The 13,128-nt window shown below is 46.6% G+C and overlaps 1 protein-coding gene across 18 annotated transcripts in view; it reads right to left on the bottom strand.

The window, feature by feature from the left end:
- Window positions 1-5,674: 5,674 nt before the first annotated feature.
- Window positions 5,675-13,128, bottom strand: part of TCF7L2 (transcription factor 7 like 2) — a 195,020-nt gene continuing 187,566 nt past the window's right edge. For 5 of the 18 annotated variants that reach the window (XM_032423380.1, XM_032423383.1, XM_032423382.1 and 2 more), the window contains 3 exons: window positions 13,060-13,110; window positions 11,725-11,797; window positions 5,675-6,189 (listed from right to left, as the gene is read on the bottom strand). In XM_032423380.1, the coding sequence (XP_032279271.1) occupies window positions 5,766-6,189; window positions 11,725-11,797; window positions 13,060-13,110 (548 nt within the window). In that variant the 3' untranslated portion in view covers window positions 5,675-5,765. Of the gene's footprint in view, window positions 6,190-11,010; window positions 11,084-11,724; window positions 11,798-13,059; window positions 13,111-13,128 lie in introns of all 18 variants that reach the window. The other 13 variants (XM_032423397.1, XM_032423398.1, XM_032423387.1 and 10 more) reach the window with 8 other exon arrangements.

The following is a 13,128-nucleotide window of genomic DNA, read 5'->3' as shown; positions in this document are numbered from 1 at the left end:
AGGGGCAGAAGCTGTTTTCGCGGAGCCATCAAGTTTCAGGTGAGATGATCATGGGTGAGTCACAGCGCCCTGGGGTCCCTCAACACTATGACAAAGATGTGTCTTCCACATCTAGGTGTCTCATTCTCTAGCCTGGGTTTGAAGAGCAGGACTAGCAGAATCCCGAAGAGAAATAAGGAAAAGAAATAGCTAGGACTGGCCTTCTACTTTTACAATAATACTAACCACTCTGATATACTATTCCAGGCACTCTGCATTCCAGCCTCATAAGAATCTGTGAAAACGAGTACTGTTGTCACCACTTGTTCCCTGAAGAAACAGAGGCTCAGAGAGCTGGAGGAATTAATTGCCCAAGGATGCACAGTGTGGGAGTCGGACGTTGCAGTCTCCAAGCTCAGATTCTCTCCACTGCTCCTTGGTTTGTCTTCTCTTCAAATCCCAGATCCGGATGAAAGGCATCCTGACCCTACCTGCACCCACATCATCAGCATAAAAAGTGAGCCTTCTATCATCTGAAATGGAAAACCACTTTCTACACGGTCTGTCCAAAACCACCACCAACAGCAGTACAACAGCTCATTCTCGAGGGTTCTGTGCTAAGACTCTGCAGTCTCCCAGAGTTAGCCAATGCCTCTGTAGAGGCCTAATGGTGTCCCCACCCCTCAAAATGTCCATGTCCGAATCCTAGAACCTGTGTTGTTTTCTACGGCAAAAGATGTGATTAAGCTAAGAATCTAGAAAGAAGTGGCTCATCCAGGATTATCCACGTGGGCCCTAAATACATCAAGGTATCCCTCTAAGGGGAGAGACAGGGAGTTTCCAGACAGACACACGGGAGGCAGTGATGTGAAGATGGAGGCAGAGATTTGAGTGATGTGGCTACAAGCCCAGGAACACGCAGGGTGGTAGGCAGCCACAAGAAGCTGGAAGAGACTCCAGAACCTCCAACGGGAGCATGCCCAGCCGACACCTGGATTCCAGACTTCTGGCCTCCAGAGCTGTGAAAGCTATTGCTTGAAGTCCCCACGTTTATGTTAATTTGTTACCACATGAAGCCATGCACGCTCCTAACAGGCAGCCTTGTTTGGCCAGGTCCCATCAGAGGTCAGGGGTGATGTGGCTCGGAGATTGAGAGTTATAAGCGCCTACATGTGGTCTCAAGGTCTCTTAGTAACAACAAATCCACAGATGGATGAAATTAGAAGATGCTCCGATTGAAAATAAACTCTTGAGGTCGGAAGGAACCAAACAGCTCGAGAGAGTGTGTTGAAGGACGGGGACTTGGCCTGGTGTCTGGGAGACTGGAAGCTGAACTGCCGAGAAAGACAGGCTTGGGGGAAAGGAAGTCCCATGTCAGGGTGGGAAGAGCCCCAGAGAACTGCTCGAATGTGGTAAGGCAGTAAACTTGCGGCTAGGTGACCCATATTTTGAATTTTAAAATGTGATCTTTGCTCAGGCTGGCTGATGACAGAGGGACTGTCCCCACTCCCATCCAGCTTTTTTTTTTTTTTTGCCTCTGTAACAAGGGCACTGAGCTACCTTCCAGCATGGCTGAAAGATTAGGAAAGACGGACACCTTGGAAATTCAAAAACACAAAATTTGGAAGCACTCTGGCAAGTCACCATTCCTTTGATTCTCAAAATACACAGAGTGAGTTGGCTAATGTCACTTATTCTTTCCTTCAACAAATATGCAACATGTACGCTCTGTGGGCCAGGCACTGAACCAGGTCCTTAGTAGAGAGCAGGGAACATAAAATCCACAGTTCTGACCTCTTGGAGAGTTCTCTAGGGCAGTGGTTCTCGACGGGGCATGATTTCGCCCCCTGGGGGATATCTGGCAATAACTGAAGACATTTCTGGGTGTCCTACAGTGCTGGGGGTGCCGTGGCATCTAGTGGGAGGAGGCCAGGGATGCTAACATCTGACAATGCATAGGACAGTCCCCCCCAACAAAAGATCTCAATATTTTGCTAAGTGGCACTCTTAGTGGCCTAACCAGGGCCACATCCACTCACACGATGGTGGGTGAGGGAAAATCAGGAAGCTGGAAGAGCGCCATAGGAGGGAGACATCACCCACTACCACCTATGCTCAGACCTGAAAGATGAGGGGGAGTTACCCGGGCAGGAAGTGGGGCTGCAGGAGCAGAACAGGACCTTCCAGAAGAGGGGAAAGCGTGTGGGTGAGCGTGCGGCGCAGAGGAGGTGGGGCAAACAAGGACACCCTTCAGAAGGACTGTCCCATCACTCCGGGAGAAGGACCATCTTAATGATAGCAGGAGGCATAACTCAGTGTTGAGCACCGGTTTGGGGTCAGATCTGAATTTAAATCCCATCCTACTAGCTGTGCAGCCTTGGACAAGACACAGACTCAGAGTTTCTAAACCCAGTTTTAGAAAATAAAGCGTGTTGGGGGGGTAATATCGATCTCAGGTGGGGCTGTTTAGCATTAAAGGAGAAAAGACACATAAATGCCTTGGCCCGCGGCCACCAAGAACAGATACTGTTCTGATTTGTGTTTTCAAAGGTCACTCTGGGCCCAGTGTGCAAAATAAAATGGGGAAGGACAACCAGAATCACTCCTCTCTGGGAACACAAAAGCAAACAAAAACAAAATACTGAAGATTTTACAGAACAAAAACTAGCTTGAGCAAAGCACAGCTTCCAAGGAGCTTTAAAGTCCTTGATGACAACCCTGTGTAGCCTTAAGTAACAACAACAACACGAACAGCTTCCAGGCCATCGAAATTGTGCCCTTTGGAGGTACAGTTGTCCTAGAAAAGTGGAACATACACAGGTTTCCCCCGCTATCCGAACGTAGAGCGTTCTTAGGGAAACTTTTCTAAGCAGAAATCCAGGCGCAAGGTGAAGAATTGCCGTGAATTTATATGGAAAATTTTTGAGCATTCCCAGACCCCAAAATAACCTCCTTTAGCCTTGTCTGATACCTTCGGATATCAGACATCCTGCTTACAGATGCACAAAATAAATCGAGGTAAGCACAGACGCGCAGGGACCCAGTTCAGACCTCTGCCAGCTGGACGCCGAGATGTTGGGTGAGGCTCCTGGGGCCACCGCCGCCGGCCCAGGGCGCACAGCCTCGGTACCCGCTCGCTGCAAGACACATACTCAACGCTATTTTCGCTTTTCACCTTTTTCTGGTAAAAGCGAAAATCCTCTTAGGATTTCTTTCAGTTCGTGAAAACGGGCTAACATAGGTCTTTCGTCAAAGCAAAGGGACATTACACGACCTTTCGAATAGCTGGGGCATTCCCGTGCACCCACCCATCCTAATCAGCCTGAGAAATGACCGCAGCGGAAACCTCAGGAAGATCTTTACTGTGGCCCCTGGTTGGTGGTGATGATGATGAACTTGCGCCCTTACCAGGGTACAGCCACAGAACTTTGAGTCCCACACACAGCAAGGCTCCTCCATACGAGCCGCTAAGTGATTCGCCTTGATCCGATTTTCTACAAACCTTCTTCCTCAACATCCGCTCACTGTCAGAGAAAGGTTTTCAGTCCGACACCCTGGCACCTCTCCCTGCGGGCGACTCTTAGAAAGAAGTTAGAATCCTTCCACATCAGTGGTCCTTCAATGGGAACAATGTAGTGTCTTAAATCCATTCCTGGGGAACTAAGTGTCCTTAACCAGAATTCAGCCTTTTCTAAAGCTGGATACTGTGAGAGAAGGACAACTAAGATCTACGAGATGACTGTTTTATAGTCGGAAGCGGGACATGGACTCTCTTACTGTGCTCTGCTTTCAGAAACGAACTAACTCGGTACGCAGGTGTGCCCGACAGGCGTCGAGAATGAGAGGAAGAAAAAAAAACACAGACCAACCCACGAAAAGAGTGCAAGACCACTTTTGGATATCCAAGTCCCAACCCACCGCCCATACCAACCATGTGGTCTGGTCTGAAGTTCCAGCTCCGGAGGACGGTCCTCTCGCAAGAAGGCGGGTACGGCTTCCCCCAAGGCAGAAAATCCAAATCACAGAAACGAGTGACCAGCCTTGATCTGCACATACTAAGTTGCTTTTATTAATCCAGAACGGCATGCTACAGATACTGTACAGCATGAACATTTATTCATTACAAAAATGGCTTCCAAACCATTAAAAATGAAATTGGAATAAGAGCATAAAACGGAACAGTAACATCACAACTGTTAGGAAACATTCAAAGTATTCACAAAAAATGTTATAGTTAGCATTTTAATAAACCAGAGAAAAATTGGAGACAGTTTTACAATCGCTTCATGTCAACTACAATGGCACTGAATGAACAGGTTTCAGCTTTATACAGCATTTTGCAACATCAACATGCCTAGGTTTTTTTTTTTTATTTGTAAAGTTTGCCACCTCCTTGTATGTCATACGTGTACATAAAAGCGGCAGCTGGTTTTTCCTTTAAGAGTAATCTAATATACAGAATTTTTGGCCCCTAAGGGTTTATACCTCTTCATTTAAAATGCTTTCTGGACAATCTGCTACCAAACACATCTTGTTATAGGTGACATTAAAACTACATACAAATCTACCTATGTAACATCACAGCAAAACATGATGAACAAAAATTACAGCATCAAAAAGAGGGAGAAAGCTAAAGTCACTGAGAATTTTGGCACATAAAGTTTTGCACAGTCAGGCCGTGTCCTAAGGGTACAGAGCTGCCGACTCTGAGTTCGGAGGGGAAACAGGGTGGTTCCCGCTGCTGCTTACACGGCGTCGCTAAAATTCCCTCGCTAATTTTCAAGTCTTGGTTTACATAATGGCTTTTAAAGCAACTTTTGTTAATGCTACTGATCCTTTAACGCAACTAGTAATGTCCATTTGGCAGCATCTGGGTTTCATACAGCCAAAAAAAAAAAAAGTCAAAAAGAGAAACAAAAAAATATATATACACATTTTATATATAAACTTAAAAACCTTGTACAAATGAGTTGTTATATATAAGATGCTTATGCTAAGGGAAAAAAACTTTATACAGTTTCAAGAAAAAGGAAAACATATCTTAAAAGGGACAACGTACAGGTTCGACGAGCAATCTCTAAAGCAATAAATACTACTGGTCCAACAGCGTTGTGATTCCATTAATTGTTGAGTAGAACCCCCCCCCCCAAAAGAACAACACCATGGAACAAGGTATATTAACACATTTAACCCTTTGTTTCTGTACATTTAAACAATAACAAGTAACATCACAATTAAAGTTGTTTCACACAGAGAAAAAAAAAAGGAATATGGCACTGCATTCGTTGTGCCCTTATGGTTTAAAAACCAGATGTAAAATGATTGGTTCGCAAGCTCGTATTTAATACAAATAATACAGAACCAACTCCTTCTGGAGGGCTGCTTCAAAATTGCTTCTTTTTTTTTTTTCCTTTTTGTTTTTTAATCAGTCTTTTAAAACTAAGCTATCCGAACTACATAACAGTTATGTATATATATATATTTTTTAAACGCTACAAAGACTTTAAACAGCTGTTGATAAAAATTTTGGTAGAATCATGAGGTTCTTCTCTCATCTACATATTTAAAAGGAGAAATTGAAATAAGAATGGGTCAAATATTGACCAATGAACTCCATAAACATCAACTAATGTAGCCACGTGGCACAAAATTAAAAGAGTACAAAACAAAACCTTTCCAAGGGGGTGGGGGTGGGGGTGGGGGTGGGTACAAAGAAAAGCGAAAAAAACGCAACACTACGCAAAACCAACGGGCAGGGGGGGGGGGGGGTGCTAACGAAGCTAAAGCTATTCTAAAGACTTGGTCACGAGGGACAGCGGCTGGGGCTGGGTCCCGGCCAGAGAGCTGTGGGAATGTAAGGAAGATGTTGACGGCTGTGCAAGAGAGGACGAGGACATGACGGGCGGCTGCAAAGCGGCGGGAGGCAGGTCCAGGGCCCCGTTGGGACAGAGGGCGGGGGCCTTGCCGGGGGCGGCCTCGGCAAGCAGGAGGGCGGGCGGCGGAGGCATCATGGACAGGTGGGCCAGGGGGTCGGGCTTCAGGGTCAGCGAGAGAGGCTGGGTCTGCTCAGTCTGTGACTTGGCGTCTTGGGGGGGGGAGCCTAGCAGGTTGGGGGAGGGAGGAGGCGAGTCTAGTAAGCTTCCATCTGAAGAGGGTGGACTGAGGCAGCTGCCTTCACCTTGTATGTAGCGAACGCACTTTTTTTTTCTCCTAGAAACAGGGGGAGAGAGTTATCTGTGAATAAAGGGCAGAGATGCCGAGGGAGAGAGTGACCTACTGCTCAGGGGCGCGCTCAAGTCCCCTCTGTCCCCAGGGCCCGCACGCCCCGTGGCCAGGGGGCCGCGCTCACTTGGCTGTCCACCCCCTCCCCGTAAGCCTGCCGGGCCGAAGAGCTGCGTGGGAGTGGAGGCCCAGCCCCCTACCTACCTGCCCCCCGCCCCGGCCCCGCTACACGCCCGCGACCCCAGCCCGGCCCCGGTACCAGGGAGCGGACTGCGGGAGGCAGCGCCTGTTTGCCGCAAAGTGGCTGCGTCCACGCGGAGCTCAACTGCGAAGTGTGTTATTTCTCTTTCGGCTTAGACGCTCCCTGGCTTGCCCATCACGTCTCCCCTGCATTCCCGCCACTAGCAGCCTACTCCCCGTGGCCTCTGTGTGTGTGTGTGTGTGTGTGTGTAAGAGAAAGGGAGCTCCTTCCCCAGGCGCCGCCTGTCCGTGTGAAACCCTCAACATGCGGACTGTTGAGCCCACCCACAGAGCTGAAGGCAGCGCTAGCAAGGGGCTTAGAGGTCTTCGCACCCACACCGCCACCACCACGGCCACCACCACGGCCACCACCACCGCCACCACCACGGCCACCACCACCATGATTAACGGCGCCGCCGCCAGGCTGCCGGCGCCCAGAGAGCTTTCGGGCTTTGTCTGTTAAGAACCACACCAAATCAAGAGAGGTCAGAATCAGGTGAGAAGGGGAGGGGGGCAAGGGGGGAAACAAAACTAAAACAAAAGAAATTAAAAAACAAAACAAAAACAAAAAATAAAACGAAAACAAAAACAAAAACAAAAAAACCACCAAAAACAGGTAGAAGAGGATAAACAAAGGTGGGGGAGGGGGAAGAATAAGAAAAACAGAAAATGATCCAAAGGAACAAGAATAACTGGTTGTATGGCCTGCAGGTTGTGGATTAAATTATGATTCAAACTTGATTTTTGTTTTTGTTTTTTTTTTTTTAAAGATTTGGGGTCTTCCCCTCCCCCACCCCAGAGTGAGAAGGCTGGAAGGAGAGACAGCGAGGATGGGATGGAGGGGCACCCTGTCCTGGTCACTCTGCCGAGGCCGTGAATAGAGGGCGCAGCGTGTCACAAGGAAGTGACGACAAAGAAGAAGTGCTGGGGGGGGGGGGGGGGGGATCACAGCACGGAACTGGTGGGGTTGGGTTATGGTGATTAGTGTTTAAGCCGGAAGGACTAAGTTTGCCCTGCACCCAAACCAGAATCTCCCCTCTACATTTCCTGTTTACCTAAGAAATAGGAATGAGAATTTCAGAGACTCTCTTGCTCATCATCAAAGGTTGGGGAAATTGATTCAAGAAATTGAGCATGTGACCTCAAAGCTTCTCCTACTATTAATCCCAGTCCGATGGGGAGGATATTTAGTAGGAAAGGTGATCCTGGGAATCAACCCGACTCATGCAGTAAAAATCACGCAAACACAGGGAGTGTGCTGACCTAAGGAGCCCTTGAATACAGGTAAAACCATGGCTGATAGGACTCTGTCTAAAAACAAGTGTGTAAGTGCCGGCTGGCTTCCCATCCCTGGAAAGCAGTTTAAGATGCTGCCTGGGGTCAGATGTCACTGGCCTTTGAAAGGAAGGAGGTGTAATGAGTTCCTCCTTGGGTCTGTGCCCCAGAGGTGTCTGCTCATGCCCCTCCGTGCGTGGGGTGTGGACTCAGCAAGATGGCAGGAGGGCGGGTGAGAGGAAACATGCTTGGCCTTCCCTGCCTCCCAGAGGCTGAGACCCACCGGGTGGAGGCCTCAGGGTCTACCCGACTACCCTCTGGGTGGAAAGGAACTCTAGGGGTGCAAGGACAGCCCCCCTCACCTTCAATTTGGAAAGGTTCCTTTTCTCCTCTGGGATAGATTGAAACAGACTGTGGGTTCTGCTCCCATCCCAGAAACCAAGATACATAATTAAGCCTCTCAGAGTTTTAAACCACCTTAGCCTGCAGATCAAAACATGCTTAAAAAACTAAGATGTCCATGCATTTTAAAAAATGGGAGAAGGGAGGGGTGGGGATGGGGGCGGGGCATAAGCAAAAGTGAGAGAGCGACAAGGACAAAGGAGAGAGGGAGGAGGGGAGAGAAAAGGAGAAACAGGAAAACAGGGGAGTGACGTCAAGCAGCATTCCATGCTATATTAGGGCAGAGTAAAAAGATGGGAAAGCAACTTGGTGGGCTCAAAACAGAATCTTGTTAAAATGTCCTCAAATGTCAAATAAAATTAGAAACCTGTGTAGCGAGCAAGGAGTCCTGATTGGCTAGGAGCGCGTCTGCTGCTCCCCTCACCCGCCCGCCCTCCTGATGACACGGAGGTTTCCACTGCGAGGGGATGAGTGGAAGCTTTCTGAACACGGGACATGAAGACTATGAAGGACAGCGAGACACTCCTTCTAACAGGTGGCTGAGCAAAAGGCAGCTGGAACACATACTTCTGACGGGCTGGAAAATGCCTCATTTTGTAACTGCTTTTCTTTCTTTTTCTTTTTTTTTTTAAGGCACATTTTGTCCTATTGATTTAGCATCAAGCCAGATCCTGGCAAAGAGGAAAAGTTGAGGAAAAAAGGGGCAAAACCCATCCGCTTACCCTCCCCCACCCAGGCTCCATCTCCAACCAAGGGGCGGCCCCTGAAAATTCCACTTTTAGCTTCTTATGGGTTTATTCTGAAAGGAAAACTAAGGGTTCTTCCTGATCCTGTTTTGGAATTACACCCTTCAGTGAGCTAAAATGCATCTGCTGATGCTTTCAGGGTCTGAGAAACACCCCCCGAAGAAGCAAAGTGGCCACCAGGAACATTCTAATGGTGTCAAGGTGGGAAGGCGCTGAGGAATGATGAGGGACACCAGCCCGCCATGCTGACAGCTGGCCCCTCCGAGCTGTGCTTTTGAAAATCGTGCTTATGAAGCAGCTACAAAGATTTTGGTTTTTGCTTTTGTTTTTTGTAAAAATGTCATGAAACTTCCGGCCTCTGAGGCAGATCCCATACCCTGGCTTTAAACAAGGTGCAGGCTGTGTCTGAGAAGGGGATGTCCGTCCCGGTCAACGTTAGGAATGGTAACTTTCAGGAAAAAAAAAAATGTCAAGTCTAACTTGAAGCAAATGCTTCCAAAACAAAAAAAAGGGGGGTGTTCATAAACCACCACTCACCGCCCCCCCCCCCACAAATAAAATAGACACAAATCCGGCAACACACCATATTGCGAGGTGGCCACAATGGTCTCAGCCATACATTTCTAGAGATCGTGAGAAACCCGCTCAGGAGTGAGCCCTGCGATTAGCGAAATCCTTCCCCATGGTATTCTGCAGCTAATCATCTTCCTCCTCAGCATGGAGGAGATTCTGCCACAAACTCACTGCCTAGACCTGTCCTCCCTGGGTAGGCCTACTTAAATCCCTAAGATTCTTCATCTACCTCCTCATGAAACTCTTTTCTGTGGCACAGAGAAGACCCTGGGATTGTGCCGAAAGGGTATTTGTCAACTCTGTGAACACGGCCATCTCACAGAATGAACGACTGACTGGAGGATCTCTCTCCAGGCCTGGAACCCTCACTCAATGGGCAGAGAGGGTTGTCTGTGGAGTTCTCCCTCAATAAAGATGCTCCGGCCCTCTCTCCCCTCAACGTCTGGCCAACTTGAGGCACTTGGCCAATCCCTCATAAGGCACCAGGGGGAGGGTAAGAGACACAGGAGACTCGTGGGCATGCACGTGATGGGATGGACATCTGATCTAATGTCTAAACACGGAACACACGGCAAAGGCATGAAGGAGAGGGACACGTGACAGGGAGGCACTACAACAGGGAGGTGTGTTTGGGGGTGTTGAGATACCTACCATCATAATATTCCAAATTCAAAGACTGCTTGTATCAGAACAAAGAAACAACAAATTTAACCAAAGGTGGTCATTAAAGGAAAGGAAATGAGACAGGAACGAGTCGGTATCCCTCCACCAAGAAGGAAGTACCTACGGCTTCCCTGAAATTACAGGTTGGATGGAAACCTGCAGGTGGAACGCGGGTGTTCAATTTGGACTCTTCTAGTTCATTTTGGAAGCAATGCTCTCTCTCTCTCTCTCGCTCGCTCTCTCTCTAAACATATGCAATATATATGTGTAATTCCGCAGGCTAGCAACACTGCAGTACAGGACTGCAGGACTCATTGCTTGTAGCCCTTCAGCTGGTGCATGCCGTTCAATGCCACGCTTCTTTTCAGCACTGTAAAACACTGTCAGCTAACCGGCTCCTCTGTCCAGAGACATGTGGTTTATCAACATAAAAGAAAAACAAAACAGAACAGAACCAAAAAACGCCTGCCCCAGAGCCCTTCTCCAAGTGTCTTGACTCTCAAGTACGTGGGAATGGCCCTTGCTGCCAAGCTTTTAGCTCATTCAAACCTTTGGAAACGGTGGTTCTGTCTAGGCTCAGCATATATGCCACAGACCGGGCCCGTTCCAGGATGCTGGCTTGCAAAGCGAAAGGGTAAGTGCCCGTCCTGGTCTGTTAAGGGTGTGGTCTCAGTCCTACCACCGGGGATCTGGATAGGTTACTCGTAAGAGCAAGGGGGAAAGAGAGAAAGAGAAAGTGGGGAGAGGATACGGCATAAAATTAGCAAGGAAATTTTGAAGAATGAGGATCATTAGTCATTGATGCCGGTAGGGAAGTAGATGGGAACGAGGTCAAAATACATCGACACACTGAGGTAGCAGAAGGACAGAGTGCTTTGATTTTCCCAAAGGCCTCACAGTGGTCATATACCTGCACGGTTTGCACCATAAAGTCTGTCGGTCAAGCCCGAACAGTGCCCGACACTTCTTTGGAGTATTTGCATCTGTTAGCATAAGGTAAACACAAAAAATACAACACAATGGTGGGTCATGCTCAGTTGGATGTGAAATCTCAGCTACTGCTGACTTGTCTTCTCTATGACCTCGGCTCTATATGATTGTCTTCCCTCACCAAGGACATGAAAGGAAAAGACTTCTATGAGGCAAAAGAAAAAAATAAATAAATAAAACACGCACCAAAAAAACAAAACAAAACAAAAAAAACAACAACCAGAAACCAAAAAACAACAAGGAAAAATAAATTAAAAAATAGAAGAGAGAAGGAGGGGAAAAGGTGACGTTGTTGTTTGCTTCTACCTAGGCCAGGATTACGATGGATGTCACTGAGCCCCATCCTGGGTGGTCATGAGGAAGGGGGTTGGCAGGCAACGTTCCCTGGGAGGGGGCGCGCTGGGGTTGGCTGTCGCTGACCCGAGGAGGCACAAAGGATGCTGTTTTACAGTGGCATTTTGGCTAGCAGCAGCGGGGAGAACAAGCACATCCCTCACAGAGCAGTGTCCCGCGCCCTCATGTCTCCTAAGATCCACACACAGAGCTACAAAGCAACAGGCCAGAGAAGGGGGGGAAAAGGATCGAATAGACCAGCTGCAGACCAGCACAGCGAATCTGGGAAATCTATACACACCTGCAAGGGCCGCACCAGTTATTCTGTTGATCAAGGCCAAAGCGCGCTCGGCATTTCTTAGGAGCGCTCAGGTCTGAATGAGTTCAAGAGAGAAGCGAGCAGAGGAGGAGGACGTGGGAGAGAGAGAGGGAGAGAGAGAGGGGGGAAGGGGGGGAGAGAAAGATACAAATAAGAAAAAAATAAAAATAAAAAAGGGAATAAATCAATGACCTGGTTACTAATTACAAAATATTGACTTTCGATTTTTAACTTTCTTTAATTAAAAAAAAAAAGGTAAAAATCACATTCTTATTCAACTGGTGAAATTAGCTGTTGCAAATAAAGCTGCAGTATCCCTTCTTTAAGGACTGTCTCTCCGATTCGTTTTGAGCGGATAAAGGGAAGTCAGATACTGAAAAAACTAAATTTTAAATAGTATTTTTCTTCTTTTGGTTCTGCTTTTCTTTTTTTTTTTCTAGCTCTCTCAATTTGTTTTTCTTAAAGAAGAAAATAAAGCGAAGGAGGGAATTAAGTTTGTAACATGCTTTTTTCTTCTCAGAGTACAACAGTTTAAAAAAGGAAAAAAAAAACTACAAATAAAAACAGAACAAAATGAAACAAAACAGAAAGAAATAAAGAAAGAAAAGGGGGTTGTGGTACTGGGATATTGCAGCTTTTGAAATGTTTTTCTTTTCTTTTTTTTTTTAACCGATTTTCATGACTACTAACAGAAGAACAGATGAAGGTGAACAGGCGGTGTGAATGAGCTGGTCAGGGTTAGTCAGAAGCTCATAGCAGCTTTTAAGCAGGTACAGTCAGTAAAATGCTAGTGGATTTGCAAATTAGGAGCAGGAAAGCAAAAGGAAGAAAAAAACTAAAATAAAAAAAAAGCGAAGGAGAAAATAATCATACTGCGGATACATGCTTGCGTGAGAAAACTTAGTGGGAGCAACGGAAAATGCCATTAGATTAAGGAGGTTTATTACTGAATTCCTTCCATTTTGGTTGGTTTTTGCTTCTTTTTTTTTTTTTAACCAGTCTCTTTTAAAGAAATACTGCATATTCAATTTGCACAGTTAGTTCAACACTAAGTCACTGTCATCACTGCTTAAACAACTGTTATGGGAAAAATAAATAAATAAACAAAGCGAAAGTTAAATTAAATTAAAAAAAATAATAAAACAACAAAAGCAACTGAAAAAAAAAAATCTACCGAAACATACGAAACCGTGTAGATGGTCATTTTAAAGGATGTTCAAATGTCATACGTGTTTAATGTTAATAAAACTATAATGGCAAGAAAAATTAAAAAAACAGTTTATCGACTATTTTAATGACTCAAAATGACATTAGCACCTGTAATCGGAGGAAGTGAAAGGCAAGGATTTAGGAAACATTCGCTGTGTTCTGAAAAAAAAGAACAAA

This window comes from Phoca vitulina, unplaced genomic scaffold (genome assembly GCF_004348235.1).
Source record: "Phoca vitulina isolate PV1807 unplaced genomic scaffold, GSC_HSeal_1.0 scaffold28, whole genome shotgun sequence".
NCBI lineage: Eukaryota > Metazoa > Chordata > Mammalia > Carnivora > Phocidae > Phoca > Phoca vitulina.
Note: the sequence above shows the minus strand (reverse complement) of the source record. Positions and strands in the feature narration are given on the sequence as shown.